The 26,105-nt window shown below is 44.3% G+C and overlaps 1 protein-coding gene across 3 annotated transcripts; it reads left to right on the forward strand.

The window, feature by feature from the left end:
- Positions 1–4,233: 4,233 nt before the first annotated feature.
- SRGN (serglycin) lies at positions 4,234–25,037 on the forward strand. Of its 3 annotated transcripts, none has more exons than XM_077821839.1 (5): positions 4,234–4,252; positions 18,781–18,908; positions 21,151–21,298; positions 23,985–24,191; positions 24,400–25,037. In XM_077821839.1, the coding sequence occupies exons 2-5, from the start codon at positions 18,818–18,820 to the stop codon at positions 24,413–24,415; spliced, it is 462 nt and encodes a 153-aa protein (XP_077677965.1). In that variant the 5' UTR covers positions 4,234–4,252; positions 18,781–18,817; the 3' UTR covers positions 24,416–25,037. The 3 variants fall into 3 exon arrangements, with proteins under 3 accessions (XP_077677965.1, XP_077677964.1, XP_077677966.1); XM_077821838.1 differs by lacking the exon at positions 4,234–4,252 and adding an exon at positions 18,414–18,459; XM_077821840.1 differs by lacking the exon at positions 4,234–4,252 and adding an exon at positions 18,427–18,459 and having other exon boundaries at positions 23,985–25,037.
- Positions 25,038–26,105: the final 1,068 nt, after the last annotated feature.

A 26,105-nucleotide genomic window follows, 5' to 3' on the forward strand; every position in this document is an offset into this window, starting at 1 on the left:
TTAAAGCCAGGGTGTGATGGCAAGCTGCAGTTCATGGGTTCTCAAACTTCATTGCACTGTGACCCCCTCCTGACAACAAAAATTACTTCACAACCCCTGGATGGGGGACTGAAGCCTGAGCCCACCCAAGCCCCACTGCCCAAGGTCGGCGGGGGGGGGGGGGGTGGCCGTGGCCAAAGTCTGAATCTCCACCGCTTTGGGCAGGGGGGCCAAAGCTGAAGCTCAAGGGCTTCAGTTCCTGGCAGGGGACCTGCAACCTGAGCCCTGCCACCCAGGGCTGAAGTCCTCAGGCTTTGACTTTGGCCCTGTGCAGGGGGGGTCGGGCTTCAGCCTGGGGTCCCAGCAAGTCTAAGTCAGCCGTGGGGGTGACACTGTGGGATCCCGACCCACAGTTTGAGAACTGCTGAGTTAGACAAACATATGCGGGTGTGACCTGCAAGCTATTTGTGAGCAGTCCAGGTTGGGAGCAACAACAGTAAGGCATTGCAAGGCACCCCAGGTTGCAGGGCAAGGGTGACACAGTCCCCCACTGGTCTGGATTGCACCCTGGTATGTCACAAGGTGCTCTATTAACTTTCATGGAAATGGCACCTCACGGCCCACCTGCTGTAGGGCCCCCCAGGCTCCTCAATAGCTTAAGCACACCCGTTTCCAGAATTCCACCTTGTGAGCACACTGGGTTTATAGTTGAACTCTTCAAGGGCATATGCTAGTTAAAGCACAGATACACCTACGCTTTGCATAGTTTATAACAAATTATGCTTTTCTTTAGATAGCACAGATCCAGACAAAATAAAACAGCTGTTCACCATTCCCTTCTAGCTCATCCTTTATCTGGGAGTCCTTGGGGGTGCCTGTCTGTGTTGAGGTAGAATGACGGGCCCTTGCCTACCTGATCAGGCTCTTGTACTGCCTTGCTTTCTGCCCCAGAACATGGAGTCTCTCTTTCCCTCCCTCCTCCAGCCAATTTCCTTTGACTTTGATTTATCCAGTCACTGTCCAACTTTAAACTTTAAACAAACAATTTTAAACATACAGAGACCTCAGCCTCCATAGTATCGTGGCAAACACACCATTAAAATCCTTTTAATGTTTTATTAAAGATACAGAAAAGAAGGAAAAACAGTTAAAGCATTTGAAATGTGAAGTATTAAGTAAAACTTTTATTTTAATAACATTTCCCACCCTTTCCCTTTAGCTGGAGAGAGTTTTTAGAAGGAAAAAAAATTCTTGTTTGACAGTCTTTTAGATGGTATCAAAGATGACGATAACTGCCATTTGGGTAAAAGAGAAGTTAGTTAAGATGAGCTGAAGCTGCTGCAGTTGCTGCTCTTGTTATTCTGATCCTATTTCCCCTCAGGTGGTCTTTGGGATTCAGCTGGGAGCTGATTGGGATGGTAAAGTCATCTGGGTCCTTCTCTCTAGCCCAGTTTGGTCAGGGCATCTCTCTGGATCAGGATGACAAGAGCCTGGGCTCCCAGGAGGCGGTTGGGGCAGTAGGTATAATGGTGAAGCTTGCTCTAGCCTCCATTTATTCTTCCCTATTTCCCCCTGCAAAGTTCCTTTCTTTAAGGATTCAAAAGGGGAGTGGTAGGTGGAATAGCCCAACCCCTCATTATTTTGTCCACCAATTAGGCCTAATATCCAATATATCAATTTGGGTTCATTAATTTTGTTTCCACATCTTCTGATTTGGCCAAGCATGATTTTAACACAGTCCTTGAGTTTTATCAGTAGGCTTTTTTGTTTAGACTAATTTAGTCTCTCTCTCTCTGTTTTTTATTGCACCTGTTTATCACGTTCATTATTGAAAATAAGTAGTTTTCATGGTTAATTTCCATGTAGGCAATAGTTATATAGACCAATTATCACAACATCACCCATCAGTCTTAAAGGGGGCCCTAGTAGGCCAAAATCTTCCTAACTGATATAGCACTATGCACACAAGTGCTTATGCAAAACTTTTGGAAAAAAAACCCACCCCCCTGAGTGACCTAAGTTTTGCCGGCATAAGCACTTGTGTGCAAAATGCTATATCGGCAGGAGACAGTTGATGATTACCTGTTCATTCCCTCTGGAGCACCTGGCATTGGCCACTGTCAGAAGGCAGGATACTGGGCTAGATGGACCTTAGATCTGTCCCAGTAGGGCTGTTCTTCTGACTTTAAAGTTGATGAGTCTGTGTGTCTATTTTTGGGTGCAAATATATATTGAGATGTTTAAACACTTTCAGAAAATAGCTTCTGAAGTCATTCTGTGTATGTCACTGGTTGTACCAAACCCAAACCCCTTGTGGAGTTAAATTGTATTCCTGTTGACTTTGGTATATCCCTTTTGCACACAACAGGACTAGTGTTTTTATTCTCTTTTCTCTTCCATCTCTACCTGGCTAAACACGCAAATAGCTGACAATTCTTTTATAAGTGTGCACACACTTCTCAAATGACTATGTCATTAGGATTTAGCTCTAAGGGGAGGATAAGTGCCTCGAAGTTGTTAGTGCCTGCCTTTTGCTGGTGGCCTGAAGGTCTTGTGCTATAAAACTGGCAGACATGCAGGACTTTGCTCCAGGTATCATGCAACAATAGTAGCGAAGTGAGAACCAGGATATTGAAGGGAGTAGGGACTGGAGAGGGGGAGAAGAGAGAGAGAATATGGAAAAGGGAGAGAGCCTAAGAGGTTATTAGGAGTCTGGGAAAACCTGGGGTAGCCTCCATCATTCTGGCCCTGTCACCATTAGCATCGCCAATTCTGCCCACTTCCAGCCCTTAACCTCCAGTCTCTCTCCTTCTGTCCCCAGTCAGTGTCCTCTGTCCTTCCCCACTACCTATTAAATTCTCTTTGCCTCCACCCTTTGCTCCCTACACCTCCCTACCAACAGTAACTGCCACCACAGTGCTACCTCTTCCCTGCAGAGTTCATGCTGGTTTGGCATTAACAGGAGGAACAAAGACAAGGGTAATCAGAGGCCACCTGAAGCCAGGTGTCACAATAGCCCCCACTCTGACCAGGAGCAGGAATAGATAGCAGATATGTTTGAGTGCCACACATGATACATGACATTTAGCAACCCTAATAAATGTACATGATCAGGAATATAGAGAAAGTACCCTTTATCAATAGACCCAGGAGCTCTAGAAGTTTATGATAAAAGAGAATCTTCTCATTAGTAACCGTTAAGAAATAAGATAAACACTAACTATTACTTCAGTACAGATCTCTTATCAGAAGTCAGTATTTCCCTTTCATGAAGTGATGGCAGTTGGTCCTTTGCAATTGCAGTAAGTGACCTGGTTTGTAGTGTAGAGTATGTTTCCCAGATCTGAAGAAGAGCTCTGTGCAAGCTTGAAAGCTTGTCTCTCTCACCAACAGAAGTTGGTCCAATAAACTATATTACCTCACCCACCTTGTCTCTCTAGATTTATATTAGGCACTTTTGCAATCTGATCCAAATGAATAATACTAAATTATTTATATGGTCTCATAATGAATTGAGAGATAAATAGACCCGAGAATTAGGACCAGGGAGGTGTTTCATAGTTAATCATTTTAGTACTCAAAATGTTTATTCACTACTTAATAGTTATTTCTGGATTTTCAGTAATAACCCCAGACATGCAACAATGAGCCTCATGTGTCTGCTTGAAGGGTCAGAAATATACAAGAAAAGCAACCCCCTCCCATCAAAACTAATGCCACAGAAAAATGCAAAGCTCTTAATCTGCTTTACATGTGATTTGAAAATGTCAGTTCTTGGGTCCAGCAGTTGTAAGAAGTAGTAATGGGGAAGTATGATGAATTAGTGGGAAAAACATATTTTTGCAAAAGAATATCCAACACATTAATAAAGGGTGATTTTTTTAAAGCTTTGATAAAAGATTTGAAATGCCTTCTCTGAAGTTTATCTCATTAAAAGTGCGCTGTAAGGGTTGTATTCTCAAATAACCGACTCCTGATCCACCTTTTTTCCTCCCTCAGATCTTTTAGGTTGCAGGATTTGATGTTTCTAACATATAAAAAGCCACATATGAAAAGCACACCTGAAATAGCAGTATGCAGCGTTGTTCTAGCTGAATTAGTCCCAGGACACGAGGAAGAGCTCTGTGTAGCTCGAAAACTTGTCCCTTTCATTAGCAGAAGTTGGTCCAATAAATGATATTACTTCACCCATCTTGTCTCTCTAATATCCTGGGAGCAACATGGCAACAACACTCCGTTCAGCTTTTAAGATTTCTTCTGTCCCTGTGCTCAGGTAATGTATTAAATAACAAAGACTATGAAAATGTTATTTCTGTTCCAAGGGTAATATCAGAACTATAATAATTAGTAAGCACTTTGAGTGGGACTTTCAAAACACTCATTCTTATCTTAACTCTGGTCATTGAAGTCAGTGGGAATTTTGCCACGGAGTTCAATGGGGATAGTTAGACCAATGCAGAGCACTTTTATAAATTCCACTCTCTGTTCTTAAGAGAACTTAAATAAATGACTATCATGTATAACCTAACCACACACAGCAAGGTCCTCTGTGTGTTTTCAAAACTAGCTGTGGTTCTTTAATTTTCTTCAGTGATTTTGAGACCTTTTATTTTGTGGATAATGATTTTTATTGATTACTAATTAGGAAAGGCTCCCTTCTCCTCCCTCTCCTCCTCCCCCGCCACCAAGTATTTTTCTCTGACAAATGATATCAGGGCAATCACAGAGTTGGCAAGCCCTTGTGTCATGCATTGCTGATGTCACTGGTGCATCTGAAGTCTGCTCTAAGTCTTTGTTCTAAGTAAGCAATGATATTTTATTATAATAAAATCCTTTAGTTTCTTTTAAGTAGTGGTTTCCACTTGTTGTACAACTGTGTCTGGCCTCATGTCATTACTATAACATAGACCAAGACCATCCATTCTAATAGGTCTTTTACATCTCCCAGTTTCTATCTCCCTGAAAATGCAAGTGTGTTTCCTACGACATATTTTGTTTCCTACAATGCATTTTCCAATATTTTGGCCACTGTAATTTTAAAAATTGGAAGCAATGGGGCTTCCATGCCTTGCTTAGAGAATGAAATAAATGGCCCCACAGTAGCATGGGGCCTTTCATCATTAGATAGTGTTGAGTTTGGAATACGCTACATGTAGGTTTCTTCTTTGAGTGATTGCTTATGTGTATTTCACAATAGGTGTGCCTGCTCGCCATGTGCACCGGTGCCAGAAGTTTTCCCCCTAGCAGTACCCATGGGGGGAGCGCCCCAGCGACACCTGGAGTGGTGCCTCCATGGCACATTATAAGGGGAGCTGCGCGTTCCCCCCACCCTCAGTTCCTTCTTGCTGCCAGTGAAGGTGCGTCCGAACTACTCTGCTCCAGCTTTGCTGTAGCTAGTCCCCAGAACTGTTTGTTCATTCAGTGTTGGTACCTGTAGTTAATTAGCTGTTTAGTTAGTTCAGTTAGTCAGAGAACCCAGGCCGGGGCATGCCCTGCGCCTCGGGTTTTAAGTCATGCAGCACTTGTAGGCGATCTATGCCAAGGAGTGACCCGCATGCAGACTGTCTGTGCTGTTTGGGAGAAACCCGTATCAGCAATTGTTGCAAAATTTGAAGTCCTTTAAGCCTCAGACCAAGAGAGAGAGGGACATTAGGCTCCAGGCCATTCTCATGGAGTTGGCGCTGACCCCGACTCCGGCACGCCACTCTGAGCCGGCACCAGGCACTGCGGTGTCGGTGCGCGGCAACCTTCCGGTGCCATCGACCAGTCGGCACCGCTCCCCATCCATAGGGCACGCTAAGAAGGCAGAAAGATGCCTTCTTCGCAGCGGCAACAAGGGAAACCCAGGACAGAAGCTAAAGCCGTGCCAGGCAATCCTCGATCCCCACCCGCCTCTAGGCCTTCGACTCATGTAGAGCGGAGTAGCCCGGCCCCTTCAGAGCAGACCTCCCTGGATGTCTGGATGCCATTCACGCCGGAGGCCCTGTAGGCGGCCTGGGTCGTTACGTCCATGCTGGTACCAGGAACACCGCCGATGTTGGCCCCACACTCCAGGGGCAAGCTGCTGCTGGGATCTCCACTGTCACCCCGAGCTCAGTACCAGTCTCGGTCCAGGGAACATTCCCGATGCCGTTCGCCACACAGTGATCGTTCAGGTAAAGTCCACATGGATTGCCCTCGACTCCCACCAGACTGTCTGGTTGGGTTCCATCCGACCGAAAATCTCGGCAACCGAGGGGACTGAGGTAGACGTCGCCAAAGGTCCTTGCCTTGGAGGGGTTATTGCAGCCGGTCACGGCACGGACGTTGACGCTGTTCCCGCTTGGAATCCCACTCCAAGACCCCGCTAAGCCATCTCCTCCTCAGCCCCGGGCGTCCATCACCATCATCTTGCCATCGCGGGTCTGCCCGTCAGAGCCGATCGCAGAGCAGCTGTTACCAATGGTACCAGTCCTCCACGTCTGGATCGCGGTCCCGTGGTCTGCGTCGTTCCCGGCATCGCCTCTCCTCCCGGTCCAGGGACAATGGCAGGTCGTATGTTGGCTGGGCCAGGCCAGCCAGGCTGAACAACAGGCTCCACCGGTGCCGCAGCAGGTGCAGTGGCACCAGGCCCCATGGCCGGCCCAATGGTACCAGTGGGCACCGTGGCCCCTGATGCAGCCCCCGGTGGGAGCTCGCTTGGTGGCCGGAGCCTCAGAAGGACCATTGGCCTCCCTCTCCAGACCTGTGAGAAAGGAGTCAGTGAGACATATATCCTCAGCACCGTGCCCAGAGACCGACCAGGTGGTGGACCCTCCGGTGCTGGCGGACACCCAGAGCACTGCACCGGCCTCCTCGCCCTCCCTGGATGAGGCAATTACGGCCCTGCCCCCCTCCGTCCTGCAGGAGGACTTTAGGGCCCACCAAGAACTCATAAAAAGGGTGGAAACAAGCCTCCACCTCCAGGCAGAAGAAATGGAGAAGCCCTTGAACTCCCCATTTAATGTGCTGTCCTCTTCAGCACCGGGCAGGGTGTTCTTGCCTCTCCATGAAGGGGTGGCAAAAATTTCAAATGCCCTGTGGCAAACACCGGCCTCATTGGCCCCCATCTCTAAGAGGGCGGAACGCAAGTACTTTGTACCTGCCAAGGGATACAAGTACTTATACCCACCCGGCGCCCAACTCCCTTGTGGTTGAGTTGGTTAACCAGAGGGAATGGCATTCCCAGCCAGCCCCTACCCCAAAAAATAAAGACTCACAGAGGCTGGACTCTTTTGAAAGAAAAATTTATTCATCCTCGAGCTTTCAGTTACGAGTGGCAAACCACCAGGCTCTCCTGGACCGGTATGAGTTCAATCTGTGGGGCTCCCTGCCCAAGTTCGAGGACTCCCTCCAGAAGCGTGATAGGAAGGAGTTCAAAGTGCTAGTGGAGGAGGGTACAGCGGCTGCCAGGGCAACCCTGCAGGCAGCTTCGGATGTGGCGGACATGGCCGCGCAGTCCGGGGCCTCCGCGGTGTCCATGAGAAGAGCGTTGTGGCTCCTGCTCTCTGGGCTGTCCAGCAAGGCACAGACCTCCATGCAGGATCTCCTGTTTGACGGCAAAGCTGTTTGTGGAACAAACGGATACAAAGCTACATGCATGAAAGACTCCCGCACAACCCTCCAGACTTGGGGTCTCTATGTTCCATCTCCAGCTAAATCTAAGTTCAAGCTGCAGCAGACTCCTGCTCAGGCCACCCACCCGAAATACGAGGCCGCCTATAAGAAGTCGCGGGACTATAAGAGGCGCCCTCAGAGGCAGTCTCGACCTGCCTCCCAACCTGGGTTCTCCAAGGGCAAGCAGGTGGGGAAAAGGCAGTTTTGATGGGATGCTCAGGGGCGCCCTGCCAGTTCTCATCAGGGATCCACCCTCAATAAAGCTTCCCTTTTTCAATTTGTTTTGTGCTTTCCTCCCGGAGCAGTTGCAGCTGACCTCAGACCAATGGGTCCTCAACACCATCTCACAGGGCTACACCCTCCAGTTTACTTCCTCACTGCCCAACCATCCCCTGCCCCCGTCACTCCTGGGGGACCCCTCGCATGAAGCTCTGCTGGAGCAGGAAGTGGGGTGGCTCCTGGGCCTAGAAGCAGTGGAAGTGGTGCCCGGGGAGTTCAAAGGCAAGGGGTACTACTCCTGCTATTTCCTTATCCTGAAGGCCCAAGGGGGACTCAGGCCCATCCCAGATCTGCAACGTCTGAACCAGTACATGGTGAAGCTCAAGTTTCGCATGGTCTCCCTGGCCTCCGTCATCCCCTCCCTGGATCCTGGGGACCGGTACGCTGCCCTCGATCTGCAGGATGTGTACTTCCACATTCATATATTCAAGGGGCACAGATGCTTCCTCCATTTTGTGGTGGGGCAGAATCACTACCAATTTACGGTCCTCCCGTTTGGCCTGTCCACTGCCCCCAGGGTATTTACAAAATGTATGTCAGTAGTAGCGGCCTACCTCAGGCACCGGGGGCTCCAGATCTTTCCCTATCTGGATGATTGGCTGGTCAAGGGCAGCTCCTGGTCGCAGGTGAGGGATCGTGTGACGCTCCTGCTGTCCACGTGCACCGCTTTGGGCCTGTTGGTAAACAACACCAAGTCCACGTTAGTACCGGTTCGACGCATAGAGTTTATCAGGGCGCTCCTGGATGCCTCATTGGCCCGAGTCTCCCTCCCACTGGACCCAGGTTTGAGGTTCGAGAGCCTGAAGGGGCTCATTGACACGGTCACAAGTTTCCCGGTGACAACATCCAGAACATGCCTCCAGCTTTTGGGTCACATGTCGGTGTGCACGTACATGGTCCATCGTGCCAGATTCAGGATGAAGCCCCTCCAGCTGTGATTGGCCTCGAAGTTCTCCCAGGCCAGGGACAGGATGGACAAAATCCTCACCATACCCGACTTGGTGATCGCCTCCCTATGGTGATGGTCCGCCCCAAGTAACATGCTCCAAGGGATCCCATTCAGGGACAGGGTCCCATCGCTGGAACTGGTGTCCGATGTGTCAGACCTGGTTTGGGGGGCCCATGTGGGGAATGTTCAGACCCAAGGTCTGTGGTCGGCTCAGGATCTGACCATACACATAAACGTCAAGGAACTCAGGGTGGTGCGGCTGGCGTGCGTGGCCTTCCGCTCACACCTGGAGGGCAGGGTGGTCAGGGTCCTCACGGACAACACGGCCTCCATGTTCTATATCAACAGGCAAGGCGGGGCCCGATTCTCTGCCGTGAACCCCTCAGGCTGTGGGATTTATGTATAGCCCACAACATCTGCCTAAAGGCCTTCCATCTACCGGATGCCCGGAACATGCGGGCAGATCACTTGAGCAGAAACTTCTCCTTTCAGCATGAGTGGTCTCTCCACCCGGAAGTGGCTCACAGGCTTTTCCGAGTGTGTGGGACTCCCCAGGTGGACCTGTTCGCAACTCGGCAAAACCGGCGCTGTCCCCGGTTCTATTCCAAGGAGGGACTGGGACGGGGCGCTATCTCCAATGCCTTTCTCCTGTCCTCGTCAGGCCAGTTTCTGTATGCCTTCCCCCTGTTCCCACTGATCAGCAAGGTCCTGGAAAATGAAGATGGACAAGGCCCGGGTCCTCCTGATTGCCCCGGCATGGCCCAGGCAACATTGGTACGGGATCCTCACGGGCCTGGCGGTTGCTCCACCATGGCCGTTGCCGTTCCACCCTGCTCTCCCAGGACCAGGGCCGCCTCCTCCACCCCAACCTAGTGGCTCTCCACCTCTCAGCATGGCTGCTCAATGGTTAGGTCGGGAGGAAAGGACGTGCTTAGAAGGGGTTCAACGCGTCCTCCTAGAAAGCAGACGGTCCTCCACATGCCGCACCTACTTGGCAAAGTGGTTCCGGTTCTCCAGATGGGCAGATGCGTGGGGCGTTTCCCTGGTGGCCGCCCCGATCCATCTTATCCTGGACTATCTTTTCCACCTTAGAGCCCAGGGCCTGGCACCCTTGTCAGTCAAGGTGCATCTGCATATCGGTCTTCCATCCGCTGGTGCAGGGTCACATGGTATTCTCCCATGCTATGACTGGCCAGTTCCTCAAGGGGTTGGACTGTCTTTTTCCGTATGCTAGGCCCCCGGTCCCGCAGTGGGACCTGAACCTGGTGTTGGCCCGTCTCACGGGGCCCCCATTTGAGCCACTAGCCACGTGCTCCTGGTCCCACCTCTCGTGGAAGGTGGCCCTCCTGGTCGCTATCAGGTCGGCCAGGTGGGTCTCGGAGCTCAGGGCCCTGACCTCCAAGCCTCCATACACGGTTTTTCATAGGGACAAGGTCCAGCTCCTTCCACACCCTACATTCCTCACGAAGATGGTCTCCGCCTATCACATGAGTCAGGACATTTTTCTACTGGTCCTCTGCCCCAAGCCCCACGCATCCAGTGGGGAGCACTGTCTCCACATGCTCGGTGTGCGACAGGCTCTGGCTTTCTACCTCAAGCGGACCAAGCCATTCAAAAAGTCCTCGCAACTGTTCATCGCCTCGGCTGAGCACATGAGAGGTCGGTCGATCTCCACTCAGCGGCTCTCCAACTGGGTCACTTCATGCATCCATACCTGTTATGATGTGGCGGGTATCCCCCCGCCACCAATTGTGAAAGTGCACTCGACTCGAGCGCAAGCCTTGTCGGCTGCCTTCTTGGCCCACGTCCCCATCCAGGACATTTGTAAGGCTGCCATGTGGTCTTTGGTTCACACGTTCACCTCGCATTATGTGATCGTCTCCCAAACCAGGGATGCCGCCGGGTTTGGCAGGGTGGTACTCCATCCCAAGAATTTGTGAACTCCTACCCACCTTCAACAGCTATAGCTTGGAATCACCTATTGTGGAATTCACCTGAGCAATCACTCGAAGAAGAAAAGACAGTTACCTTTTCTGTAACTGGTGTTCTTTGAGATGTGTTGCTCATGTCTATTCTACATCCCGCCCTCCTTCCCCTCTGTTGGAGTTGTCTGGCAAGAAGGACCTGAGGGTGGGGGGAGAGCATACTGCGCCATGGAGGCACCACTCCAGGGGTTGCTAGGGTGCTCCCCCCTATGGGTACTGCTCGGGGAAAAACTTTCGGCACCAGTGCACATGGCGAGCACGCACACCTATTGTGAAGTAGACATGAGCAACATATCTCGAAGAACACCAGTTACGGAAAAGGTCTTTTTGTGTGATGGCTCATATCATAAACAGGAAACAGCCTTTCTTTTTGCTGATTAGCAGTTTTAATATTTTAATCACATGGGTTTTTGTTTTTTCTTATCTGACCTAAGACTATTTTTATCTAAAAGTTTGAAATGAGAGAGATTGCAAGGTTAGTGAGAACTCTGTCATTGGTATCTTATATCATTTCATTTAACAAAAAACTTTTAAAAAGTTAGCATTTGTAGGAACTTCAAAAACTGCCCAGCCCTTTGCTTGCAAAATCAGGCCTTTTTGGTACATTTGACCATAAAAACTTGCATACCTGCTGTACTCCACCCCGGTCAACTGATGCTTCCTTCTTCTCAACCATCTCTGCTCTCATCCCTGGATTTTTGGTCTCCCTAAATAGATTCTGAAATCCTGGCAATATCTCCAGCAAGTCCTGGTCTACTTCCTCATTCTGCTGGTCTGCATGGTTCACAGAGTTGGCCCTAACCACTGTACTGCACAGTCCCATGGTGCTGTTCAGAAGTATCCCTGCATGGAAGCAAGAGTCACAAGCATTCAGTCCAGCTCATTGTAAAAGGGGCATATTTTTTACCAAGACCTAGACCTACTATTGCTGTCCCTTGTCTTATTATATAGGACCCTCATTCCCATTATCTTTTCAGGGCACTGTGTCTGCTTTGAGTTACACCCCATCTTGACCAGTCACTCAGCCACCTGGTCATAGAATATCTGTCATGAGTTCATTTGGCCCTAGATCCTCTCTTCTCCCCTGATGGCTACCAGCACTTGCACATTGGCTTCAGGCCAGATGGCAACACTTTCATATGAAAATCTCCTCTGAGACAAGCCAGTGACAGAATCAGAGTAAGTTGAACAAGTCAAAGAAGAAGTTGATCGCAGTGAAAATAGTGTGAAACTCAGCTTCACTGTATGTAGTAAGCACTGTTTGCACAGGAATCCATCTTCCAGCCAACTTGACCTGTGTGTGGAGTGCAGAAAGTAGACTGGACAGGTGACCTAATAAGAAATGATTGGTGCAGGTAGGATGGTCCTGGAGGTCTATTTGTACCATTAGCTATTGTGCCAGCAATCTCTGCCACCACTGGGGTAGGTGGAGGAGATCATAGTGGTGAGCCATGCTCAAAGGGGGTCTAATCCAAATAGTGATTATTGTGCCTGTTGGGAACATTTTGTGTGTGGATGTGAGGTGTGTTACAGCTATGTTAAGGGGACCACATGGTGTACTAGAATGCCCAATTTCTCTAGTATAGACAAGGCTGTTAGGGGCTATTATGCCATCACTGGGCATTTGCCTTATACCTTGTTTCATCATTTACACCTGGGCAAAGTGAATGTAAATTGCCATCATATCAGAATGGTAGTTTTTTACACTCTCGGCACTGACTAGGCTAAATCCTGGGGTGCAGTGCAACTCCACAGAGCAAAAGTTGAGAAGGATGGTGCAAGGGTGGCTTAAAACTCAGCTTTTCAGCCCCCAAACTGTGCTGCAGCTCTGTGGAAGGCCACTCCCCATGTGCTGAGTTAGAGCTAGGTGAGGAGTACTCTAGCTACAAGGGACAGAACACATAGTTGTAGGTTGTCATGATGCAGGGATGCCACACCTCATCAGAGAGTCTGGCCTACTTTATGCAAGTATAAATTACTACAGGAGGTGCAAGACAGTGCAGAATTGGCCCACGGTGTGGGAAATGTAATACAAGTGATTCCCTTTTATATTAATAGTTGTTAAACACATATGCTCAGTTCTTCTGGTTCTCAGCTGACATGGGGGAAAAAAAAAGCAAAACATTCAAATGTTCCCAAGTGACCAGAACTGCCAGCTTTACAGCTACTTTGTGCTGCTGGAATGAACGGGTGACTGGATCCTTATTAATCTCCACCTAGCTGATCCCTCTCTAGAATTATTTTTTCATGTGTTCCACCCACCGCTAAATGATTTAGTTTGTACTCCCTTCTCCCCATGGCTTACTCAGAAAACCAAAACAAGTCTGAAGAGAATGAGAGGAGGAGGAGCAGTGAATTCATTTTGTGGGTGACGGTGTTGTTTCAGACAACAACTCCCCTGAATCTTGGTGGTGCTTGGAGTTTTCAGCACAAAGGTGGGAAAGGTACTGAGCTACTATGAGATGCAATACATAACAATGTGCAAGCCTCCTTTAGAGCTTCACACCCTACAATATTTGCCCATGATTAGTGGAAAGTTGATGTTATTGTAGGAACAATTTCTATGACCTAAAAGAGGTTAAAAGCTGATAAAATTTCAGTGTATATTTTCTTTGTTTCCTACTGATGATGATCACAACTTAAAAAAAAAAAGTTCATGCTAAAAATAGGAAGTAGCACATATGGCAGTAAGAATAACGGCCAAATGTGGTCAGCTTCTTGAGGTGTGATTCACATCAACAGCCTTTATACATTTTCAGAGGTTCACTGACAGAGGAGTAGGATGCAAACTAAAACAAATGGAACTGTAGTGACACTATTTCCCTAGGCACCTGTGGTTGACATCTTTGTATGATATGTAGGAAAGAATTTGGAGTAAGAAATAAATAAAATGAGTTTAACGCTGAGAATAAATTTCCCTTATGATTGAAAGAGGTTTGAATGCAACAGGAATTCCATATTAAATGGGATACTGTCACAGCCTTACCTTTGCAAGAGGGTTATTATACTGTAGTACTGCAATAACTTTGGGTCTGTTTTTTTCCACTACAGAAAAACATGTTCTGAAGTTTGTAATTCAGTGATAAATCATGAATCTGAAACCTGATGCACACAAAGTTTTTGCCTATATGCAGAGGCTTACTGGAGCGGGGGAGGGGGGGTGAGGAGGAAAGTTACTTAAGCTCTCTTTTACTCATGGAGTCATTAAAATAATGTGGCAACTGACAAATATCTTTGCAAATAAACTGGTACAATGAAAAGGAACAGAAAGCTTGGGCTTAATTCTTCAGCATGGTAGCTAAAGTGGTGCAACTTCATGTGTGGATGCTCATAAATAGATTTAAAATATTTTAAATGTTTGTCGGTTTTTCTGTACAGGGCAAGCTAAATGGATCAACCAGTTTTAAACTTCCATAAGCATATCCACACAAGGGGTTTCAGCCGTTTAATTAAACTAGTGCAACTTCATGTGTAGACAAGCTTTAACAATGTGGAATTGTGTCCTAAATTTACTACCTCATTAGAAAGTTCATCAAGTAATTCAATTTCAGGAAATAATACTAGGTCAAAATATGTTATGTCAGAATGGGTTACATAGGTTCGTAGCGAGAAACAACTCTGTCTTCATCAGAAGCTACTAATGTTATGGTGGTTTTAGTGATGTGAAAATGGAAGTGGGTACTGTATATAAGTGCTTAAGCATTTTAGTGCTTCTGTCCTAATCATTGCTTTCAGAGTCAGCAATCAGCACCTTTTAGTGATTCCCATGTTCTAGAAAAACTATAATTTATTTATGTAGTGAATTAATAATATATTTTTTCAAGTACAATGAACTCTTTTAGCATCTATTATCAGGGATCAAGTCGAAGAGGGTACAGCCTGTATTTATCCAGACAAACCACTTAGTTGATATTTACAGAGTATGGATAGGGAGAATTGCAACAGAACTGTAGCAAGGCTCCTCAACTTGTGAATATAGCTTCCACTCCTGCAAACATGCACTGTTATAGTTGTGAGTTTTTCTTTACAGTCCCTTCCATGTTGTTGTTGTTGTTGATGACCCTTCATGCTAAATCAGAGTTCTTCAAGTTTTTCCTTCTAAGTTGTTTGTTTTTAATGATCACTGAGGCATCTTCTCTTACTCATTGCTTTTCTCTTTTTAGGTAGCTACCATCTTGTATGGCTTGTGACTTCTGAACTTTATTCTAAATCTCCAAAGAGTAAGGGGGCACCTGAAATCTGTTGTCTTCCAGGAAATGCAAGGGCATGCAGATTGTTTATTGTTACTGTAGGACTTAAGAAATAGGCTTGTGGCATTCAGGTGAAGATCACATTGACCTTCATACAAGAAATGAAATTATGATTATTAATAGGACTTTTGCCCTTCTCTCCCATAGAATTCTTTTGTGCTTTCATGGCTGTTCCCTTTTGAAAGCAGCAATCTGTCAAAATAAACACTATGGTCTAAAAGATCTTTGGGAATATAACTTTAATCCTAAAAAGTCTAAAGCAATTGATAAAATAAGGACTGACATTGGGGCAGACAGTTTTGTGTGCATAAACTGAACATATCTGGCACCCTGAGATTCACCCAGGTTCTGAATGCTTCAACAGCATCTATGGCAGTGCTGTAGTATAATAGGCTGAGAGCTAAACTATACTGAAACCCTTTCAAGGTTTGCCCTCTTTTTGAAAAGATACTGTCAAGTATCTAGCTCCAATGAATTGTCCTTATAGCAGGATTCTGAGGCATGTCTTCAGCAGGAAATACCATAGGAAGACTAAGGCTATGTCTACACTAGAGTTGATGTTGGTATAACTTGAATAAATTTTATGTTGGTATAACTTGAATAAATCACCCCCATGAACGACATAAGTTATACCATCATAAGCGCCGGCGCTCACGGGGGCTGGAGTAGTTAAGCCGACGGGAGAGTTCTCGTCTGTTGGCTTAGAGCGGCTGCATTAGAGAGCTTATAGCAGCGCAGTTGCATTGGTGCAGCTGTGCCGCTGTAAACTCTGTAGTGTAGCCATGCCCTAAATCTCATTCACATAAGGGAAAGAGACTCCTTCCTTTGGAAAGCACTAAGGCCTTATCCACATGGGAAGACTTTTCAGTATAGATTTTCCGGAATGCATCCGATGAAGTGAGCTGTAGCTCATGAAAGCTTATGCTCAAATAAATTTGTTAGTCTCTAAGGTGCCACAAGTCCTCCTTTTCTTTTTGTGAGTACAGACTAACACAGCTGCTACTCTGAAACCTATACTGGCAGGGACATGCACAGGAATTTAAATATCACTCGTTTTGGAGGGACATGTTCTGTGCCCCCACCATGGCCCCAGGGCCGGAGGAGCTGTCAGCTCCTGCCATGGCCCCGGGGCTGGAGATGCTCCCTCTCCTTGCCAGGGCCCTAGGGCCACATGAGCTTGCTGTCGCTGCCCCTAAGATGGAGGAGCTCGCTTTCCAAACCATGGCACTGGGGCCAGAGGAGTTCTCTGCCCCCGCCAATTATTGCGGGGGCCCAGGCCCCTGCTTGCCTCCCCTTGTGCATGCCCCTGTATATTGGTATAACTGTAATGAAATAATGTGTCAAACACTTTTGTTTATGCCAGCTTGAGCTACTTCCCTTGAATTCTATCCCTTTCCAGTACCCCTTAGATCCCCACAACTGCCGTGGAACACTGCTGGGGTGGTGGTGTGAACAGGACCAAAATGTATTCAACACCAGGTACAGAGAGCCTGATCAACACCTAGTTCTAATATGAGTTAATCATGCTGTCTGAATCCAGAGTTAAACACTGTTTGGCCCTAAGTGACCAGATGTCCTGATTTTATAGGGACAGTCCCGATTTTTGGGGCTTTTTCTTATATAGGCACCTATTAGTCCCCACCTCTTGTCCTGATTTTTCACACTTGCTATCTGGTCACCCTATTTGGCCCTGTCCACACCAGTCCTCACCCTAGTTCAGGGAGGAGAGGCCTCAGGAAGAGCCGTGTTTAAATCTGGATGTCAGAAACAGCTCAGTTGCTTGAGTAGACAGGACGCCCTTATAATGCTATTTGATCAAAGACCTCACCTGCTATGAGTACTTCCAGGGCTGGGCCCTATCCTCTCTCTCTCTCCCCATTTCAAGTCCCACTTCCATTTGTTTTCTTTCTCCCTAACTGCTTTTCTTGCTTTTCCTTTATGGGTGCAATCAGTGCAGATCTTGGCCAGGTTTGATCAACACACACATTTCTTACCCACCTGTTGGAGTGCTAATGCCACAAAAAGAAATTATTTTTCTTTAACTTACAGAGTTCAAATGGGGCTTCCTAATAGAAAGTCTAGTAGTTAGAATCCTTTACATGGTCTCAATTGGTTTTGTAGTCTGCTGGGAGATCAGGAGGCAGGAACTACTATACCAAATTCTGTGTGACAGATGCAATACACTGGAAATACAGACTATTCAAAGATTATTATATTGAGATGTGACAGGTGCTATTGACACATGGAATATTCAAAGACTATTGCATCACCTTTATATGTTATATGTATCTTTATGGGCTAGTGATTGTATTTCTGGGTCAATAGATGAGCTAAATGGTTCTAAACTAAATTCACCAACTCAGATCACTGTGCGGTAATTAATGCAAATTTTTAGTACAGGTAACAAGTCTGTGGAAGTTTCATACCCAGGGGAGATAGCGCATATACCAATTTGTCCTGGTTCAAAAGGCATGGCAAACAAAGAACTGTAAACTATATAAGGAGACTGTCCTGATCTGGGAACTGACATGAAACTGTGATCAATAGTAGCAGGCTATGTGAGAAGTGCCTGAAGTACTTTAATTTGATCAGGATCCCCATGTGGAAGATGGCTGACTGCCTGGTAAATTAGATCTGCAGATAAACTGTTTATTGTTTTTATTATATGTTTTCTCTGTAATGCTTTTGTTCTGAATAAATAGTACTTTGATTTATGAGAACTGGATGGTCACTGGTTAACTCTGTTATTGCTATTGAGAGAACAGGACTGCAGGTGCTTAACTACAGTGAGACAGGCTAAGAGAAACACAGTGAATTGCAGGAATCTGCAGCCCAATTCCCCAGTCTGGAGAAAGTGCATTGTGGGATCCCTTCCCTGAAAGGTGATGGCAAGAGGCTTGAGACCTAAACAGGGTGCCATCAAAGAGGTCATGCATGGGTCAGAGGTGCAGTTACTTTGGGAATTGTGACATGTTGTTCTAAAACCTAGCTGGCATCTGGGGAACCAGCTGGAAATTTTCAAGGGGAATTTCTACTAAGATTTACTTTATAAATGTACTGAAAAAATTCTCCTCACTGCTGTTATGTAGGTCCAGGCTTCCACCTTCCAAGAAATAAAAAAGCTGTTGGAATACAAATCCTGAATTTAAGAGTTTTTCCCAAGTGAGAGTTTCGCAGACCGTGTAAGCTTCACATTTCACACTGATCCTGCTACAAACAATAAGCTTATCAAAGCTTGCTTTAGAAAGGGGAAATATACTTGTGTTGCCAATGCAACACTACAGTTGCCTGAAAGTTTGGGATATCAACAAACTGCTACTTTTTTTTTTTTACTAGGAGTGGCAAATGTACACTTGACCTCTGACAGCTGACATATCTGCAGGTACTGTATGTTTAGGGGAAAGCCTGTGGGTAGGCAGGATTGTGTCACATACTTCTGGACCCTCATTTCTAATAGCTGAAATAACATTTTTATTATGGTGCTTCCTGGGAACCCAAACCCACTTTCTTTGCTCTGGCAAAACTTCTCTTGAAGTCAGTGGTGATTTTTGTCTGAGTAAAAACCACGTAATTAGACTCGGCTTTTATTGTAGATGTCTCACTGAATTCAGTCAGGAAGTTGTGACGCAGGTTATGGGTTGGGTTTGAGGTTTTGGAATCCTTTTCTAAAAGTCGATCTCATTGCCTCGTTTTATTTCCTAAGTGTGAAGCCGTGGTGAAGAGTGGTGGAGTGTGGAAGAATGCAAGCCAAAATGCAGACTCGTGTCAGATGTAATGGGAGGATTTTCCTGGCTGTTTGTATAATCCTCTTTATGGGATACACAGCACAAGGTAAAATTGTGAATGGTTGTTATTTCTATAATCCTCTTTCTAAACTGTGTAGTGTAGGCCAAGTAAGTATACTATTGATTTTAAAGAATACTTGTAATTGACCTTGAAGTAGGAATAATAAAACCTATTTTTTATAAAATTAAATCTTTTTTTTGTTAAACTTTCCATCAAGATAAGTTTTTGTATAATGCCAATGATGATAAAATTGTTTTTGGCAAGTGGATCTTTTCTGTCCTCCTTATATAGATGATATGTGTAGTTAGTATTAGTATTTATTATATAAAAAACATTATTTAAATGATGGACATGGCAAGTTGCAGAAGTTCTATATAAATGTCTTAGCCAACTGTTTTTGTAGTGGCTGGAATATATCAACATCATGCTATGATCACAGTAATCTACAGCTATTTCAATCAACTGAGTTTGAAATACAGCAATCTAAAATGGATCTAAATTTCAGGAAGTAAGGACTTCAAGCAGACCTTTATTGGAGTTGTTTCAATCAACAGTGAGGCTAATAAATCACCTGCATATAATATGTAAAATTACAGATTTTACTTTGTAAAAGCAACTATGGTGCCTAATTTTGCCCTCTTTCATACCCTGGCAACCCATTGACTTTAGTGGGTTTGTTTGGACTTCTGTCTGATTGTTGAATGTAAGGTCTTAACAGGTAAGCAAATATTTGAGAAGATGCATATTTCTGATATTATATCTTCACTTGTTTCATGAGGAAATAGGAAATTTGTGTAAGTATGGGGAAGTTAAGGGTTTGATTCAATACAGCAAAAATTACAACACCGTGCACTATAACAGCTAAAAGGAAATTATTGCTTCACAATGACACACACATTCTGGATGTATTTCTTACAAGAGACATCTAGTTTTCAAGCCACATACGTATATTTCCTGTAGAGATATTATCACAGCGATATTCATTAATTAGATATCTACTGGTGTTTCCATCCTAAATATTGTTTTCTTTGGATGACTATTATCTGAATTTTTTGCACACAAATTACTCAGGGTGTGGTACATATTACTTCTTACATTTATTAAAAACAGACTTTACTTTTAATATACAATAATAGTTTACTAATAATATACAAACAGAAGAAATAATGATGAAAAGGAAAAGGTACTATGAGAGAGACGTGGAATAATGGCTATACGTATCTCTCCAAACACATTCTTTCTCCTGTAGACGAAATGTGTGCATCAGAAGATTGGAAGAGTGACTCAGTACAGTATGGTAACAGACAATGTTAAAAGGACCTGTAATTATGGAGAAGAGACATTCCCAAAGAACAAAATGAAATTAGACTAAAATACCAAAAGAAGGAGAATATAACATGAGGCTTCAGATGCAATTAGTTAATGATACCAAAAGAAGGATAAAAAGTTTAATCCTAAATGTATTTTTGATGGTTTCAAGTGTTTTGTTTGTTGGTTTATTTTTTGTTTTGCTCCTCTGAAATTTTTTTAAGAAAGCTTTTGCAGCCGAGCCTTAGATGTGAATGTAGGGTAGACATTGTGAGAGGAGAGGAAGTGAAAGAGCATCTGAAAAGTGTTTAGTGAACATCTGCAGCAGCTACTTTCCAAGAAGTCAGTAAATACGCTCTGCAATCTATGCTACAGGGGCTTATTATTAATGGGCAGATCCCACAGGGAGGGTTGGGGAGGAAATCTCTGTGAGGATTCTTTCATGGAGATTGCCTCAGTATTGTTCTGTTGGGGAGGTAGGTTACCTTTGGCAGATTCTGGGTGATCTGCTGGAGGCTAGGGCAATCCACAGGAAGGCTCTGTGCCTCCACACCAGCTCTGGCACCTGGCAGCCAGAGTGTGCTCGGCACCTCACAAGACAGGACCCATGCTTTTCACATTGTTATGTGCCTTTCCATGCTGTATGTGTCCTTTTCATACATGTCCATTTAATTCTGAAATCTACTCCTTTGTGTTGTCATAAGAGACATGGAAGTTCATCTAGCTGTTTCATATGGAATTTCTTCAGTGTTTGGAAGATGTGCCCATATGGATATAATATGGAATACAGGAATATTACTTATGGATAGTACTGATTAATTTAAAAATGTCTTGTCAGAATTGTTTATGGTTGGGTAATCACTAAATATATACATATAACTATAACTACCAGTTTCCTGATCAGGAGTTCATAAAGTAAAATAGTCCATAATATTGACTACAGTAATTCATACTAATAATGTATGAATAATTTGATCAGGTGTTCCAGTGCAGAAAGCAAGATTCCAGAGAGTAAGATGCAGACCTGACATCTTGTCTGCTAACTGCATTGAAGAAAAAGGACCGTTGTTTGAAATGTCTGAAAGTGGAGCTAACAGAATCCTCCCTCCCAAGGCTGATCCATTTCTGTAAGTAAATGAATTGTCCCTTCAGTATTTATGGTTGGCATCAATAAGCTTTCAGTATTCTTAGCTAAGGCGCTTACATCTTTGACTTTTAATGTACATAAGAACCATCATACTGCTCAGATCCATGGTCCATCGAGCCCAGCGTCTGTCTTCCAACAGTGGCCAATGCCAGGTGCTTCAGAGGGAATGAACAGAACAGGGAATCATTGAGTGATCCATCCCCATCTCATCCACTTCCAGCTTCTGGCAAACAGAGCCTAGGGACACTCAGAACATGGGGTTTCATCTCTTACCATCCTGGCTAATAGCCATTGATGGACCTATCTTTCATGAATTTATCTAATTCTTTTTTGAACCCTGTTATAATTTTGGCTATCTATCTATCTATCTATCTATCTATCTATCTATCTATCTTTAGACTGTTGTGCATTTGATTTTCCTTTGCATGTTGAAAGAGTATTAATTTTTAAGTGATAGTACAAACATGGCTAAGATTTTGACATTTACAATACGCTGGTGTGGATAATGATTATATTTCACTAAAATCTAAGGAGACAACTGGTATATTGCGTAGGATTTGTCATAGCCAGTCAGATCAATGCCCATTAAATTTGGTATCCCATCTCATGCAGTGACAAATCCTCGGTATTTCTAATGAGGGCACAATCCAACCCCTGTTTTCAGTACACCTAGCCACTTGTGCAATATTATATATGGCGATCCAGAATGGAAATACTGTTTCCTGATGTCTTTGATGATCAGCATATGTTCTTAAACCTGAGGCTTGAATGCCATTATAAATATTGTTGGTCATAAAATTTCCCTTTAAAAAAATCCATTGATGGTATTTGACCTCCTTAGGAGTCAATTCTCAATATGACTGCATGCTGTATAAAGTATTTCCTTCTATTGATCTAAATTCACCTGCCATTAAGGGTTAGGACTCTGGCTAATCCTGAGGAATGTAAACTCTTTAAGTAATGGATATAAGGATTTTTGGCCCAAAAGGGCACTTTACCAGGAAAGAAAGGTCTGTGATCCCAGGGAGGAGTGGCTGTGTTGGCCTTCCGAGACAAAGGTCTTGTCTACACTACCAGGTAAGTCGACCTAAGTTACGCTACTCCAGCTACGTGAATAATGTAGCTGGAGTTGACGTAGCTTTGGTCGACTTACTATGGTGTTTACATCATGCTGTGTCGACATGAGATGCTCTCCCGTCGACTTACTTTACTCCTCTCGTTCTGATGGAGTACCTGAGTCAATTGGAGAACGCTCTGTGGTCACTTTTGCACATTTTCACTAGACCCGCTAAATCGACCCCTGCCGCATCAATCCCTGGTAAGTGTAGACATGGTCAAAGCTTCTCCTGCCTATTCCCAGCTGGGAACCACTCCTTTTTTCTCCAGGGCTGCTTTTAAGCCTCGCTACCCCTCTTGGGTGCTGCTGATCCTACTACTGCCTCATATTGAGAAAACCTGCATAATACTTTCAAAAGACAAGCTTTGGAACTTAAAATTATAACTTTGCTAGACACTAAAAATCATAATCTTAATAAAGACACTGGATTCATGGCTTATTACAACAATCTGTTACCCACTAACCCCTCTTTTTGTCCTATGACTAGGGATCTTAATGAGCCACTTCACCTTGAATGGTCTCTTAGGGCTTAGCTACACTTGCAAGTTAGAGTGCATTAAAGCAGCCCCGAGCAACCTAACTCCTGAGGTGTCCACATTGGCAAGGCACATAGAGCGCCTGGACTCTGCAGCTGGAGTGTTCCTGGTAATCCACCTCCACAAGAAGCATAAAGCCTTCTGCGCCTCGGCCGAAACGCCCAGGCATCAGTGTGGACGAGGTATTGCATTACTGCGCTGTGATTGGCTTCCAGAAACGTCCCATAATCCCCTGAAGTCAAGTGGCCACTCTTCTCATTGTTTTGAAATCGGCTGCAGGGATGTGGATATCCCCTTTCAAAGCTCCGTTTCTGAAAGCCGGCATGCTTATCTGCTCTGAGACAAAGCAAACCATTAGTGTGGAATGCTGCTGTTGTGTGTGTGTGGTGGGGGGCGTGGAGAGAGGGGTCTGCTGCTGTGTGAACTTACAAGACAGCATGCTGACACACTCTCAGCCTCCCAAAACACACTGTCTCTCCCCCCACATACGCATAACACACTGCCTGTCACACTCCATCCCCCCATTTGAAAAGCACATTGCAGCCACTTGCACACTGGAATAGCTACCACAATCCACTGCTCTTTGGAGCATTGTAAGAGCTGCTAATATGGCCATGCCAGTGCGCTGGCAGCTGACATTGTAAACACACAGCAGCATTTTCCTTGCTGCAGCCTCCGAAGGCTGTTTTAACTCCCGGCACTCTACATCTGCAAGTGTAGCCAAGCCCTTAGTTTAGCATACATACTTCGCACATATTCTATCTGTTTGACCTTGTATTTATCTGTGACACTCTGAGTACATTTCCAAGACCTGAAGAAGACCACTCTGTAGCTCAAAAGCTTGTCTCTCTCACCAACAGAAGTCGGTCCAATAAAAGATATTACTTCACACACCTGGTCTCTCATTGAGAAAAGGCGCAGTTCAGTGTCAGCTGATGGGTGTTAAGCAGAATGGGACAATCATATTTGTCCTTATGAGTAAATTGTATTGTGATTTTTCTCCTATATTTCAGGATGAAGAAATTTCAGGAGCAACCTGGTATTTTCTCACTTTATGATGAGGAATCTGGATCTGGGGCTGACGACATACCTGAAATAGAATCAGAATCTGAATCTGGGTCAGGAATTGATTACAATGTTGAGTATCCTAACTTGTCATCGTCTGGCTTGGTGCAAAAAGAGGAGTTGAAGCAGGAATTAACAAATGAAGATTTAATGCTGTAAGAAAGAAGACTTTATCTCTTTCATGACGATTATTTACAGCACTTCTTCTATGTTGTATAATTAAGTGATTAGTCATAGGACAAACAGTTTTATAAAAATTATAATCCAAAAAAAGTGCTTATAATCTTTATTACTTTTCTTTGCTAAAAAAATCTTTCTTAAATGTGACCTTACCTAAATTTATATGTGTATTTTATATCTAAGCTTGGGATATTTCTGAAATCATGGGAAGATGGAATCTAAAAGATCCATGATAGTCTTGCTGAAGACAAATATTAGTATAGAGAAGAAAATGACTGGAAAATATGAGGTATGTGTATTCAAGCAGCAATTCAGGAGTCACAGACATACAAAGTAATGTAACTAAAAGTAAACGTCCCCAAACTTTTTCTTTGTTCCCCCTAGATAAATTTCCATATAAAGTACCAATAAGCTTATTTGTGAAATTAATTGTTTGCTATTATAAAATGTATTCCATATTACACAATAACTAATATAATGTTACTTTAATAATTGGACTTTTTATAACACCCAATGGGCCTCAATACAATATTAATATAATTTTGGCTGTACCTGTTAGTATAAATGGTGGTCATGTAGGTCCAAGAATCATGGCCCCTTCTACATTCCTTCTGTGTGACTATTATTAAAAGTGGTTAAAGAACAACTGCACTTGTTATATTTTAAATTTCTGGCTGAATATTTTTCCTTATATTTGCATCTACTCAGTTGTAATACTATTAAAATTTTAATGTAACCAAATACTGATTTTTTTTCTTAAATGCTGGAGTGAGTGCTCAGAAATATGGGTGGAAATGAACAATAAACAATTCTGTATTCTAGTAGCCTTCATTAAAAAAGTATCTAAAATACACTATCTGTGAAAAGGTTATAATCTGAGGCACAATAAATCCATGGCTGCAGAAAATACACCAATTTTGAGGATTTAAGATCTTTCCACAGGTTTTACCAGATTTTAAATTATCTTTTAAAATACAATAATTTCTAGCTCCTCCAGTTATGTGAATTTTGCCACTGACTTCACAAGGAGCAGTATTAGTTTTAGAAAGTGCTAGAGACATTCTCTCTGCTGACCAGGAAAGACCTGGAACTGTTTGCCCTGAAGCCAGGCCAATGCTTTTATGTTTGATTTTGCTACCCTGATAGAAAGAATCTTTTTTTGTATTTTATATGAAATAACCCTCCTCCCCGTCACACTCACCTTCCCCAGCCCTTTCACTTGCTAAGTTTTCAGCCCATCCTCAGAAAAATCAGTAGAGTCCTAAAGTTATCCAGGAGATAAAATCTTGTAGTCTACAAGGAAGAACAACATACTTGGTAGCACTGACAACTGTTTAAATTATTAATACAATTTTAACAGGTTGGATGAAAGTTTATAGAACAAGTGTTACCAGTCTTTTTAAGTGTCTCCCATGACGACACCCGCCTTTTAAATAAAATGTAAAAAACTAAAACAACCTCTCTACCCCAGAAATAACATTAGAGGTACATGATATTCCGTTTTTAAATACAAAGCCAGTATAGTTCTATAGGCAGTAATATAAAGGTAATATCTGCTGTGTTTACTGGGGTAATTGCTTCATTCAAAGGACCCAATCCAGTAAACCACTTAACTGGGTGAAGAGCCCAAGTCAGTAGAACTACTCATATGCTTGGAAGTCAGGATGTGTTTAAGTGCTTTGCTAGATTGTGGCCTGAGTGCTCAGCACCTTGCAGGATTGAGCCCAAAGACAGCAAAACATGCAGAAGATAACGGCGTATACCAAGTTTCAGGGTAGCAGCCGTGTTAGTCTGTATCTGCAAAAAGAAAAGGAATACTTGTGGCACCTTAGAGACTAACAAATTTATTTGAGCATAAGCTTTCGTGAGCTACAGTTCACTTCATCGGA

Source organism: Eretmochelys imbricata, chromosome 7 (genome assembly GCF_965152235.1).
Source record: "Eretmochelys imbricata isolate rEreImb1 chromosome 7, rEreImb1.hap1, whole genome shotgun sequence".
Classification (NCBI taxonomy): domain Eukaryota; kingdom Metazoa; phylum Chordata; order Testudines; family Cheloniidae; genus Eretmochelys; species Eretmochelys imbricata.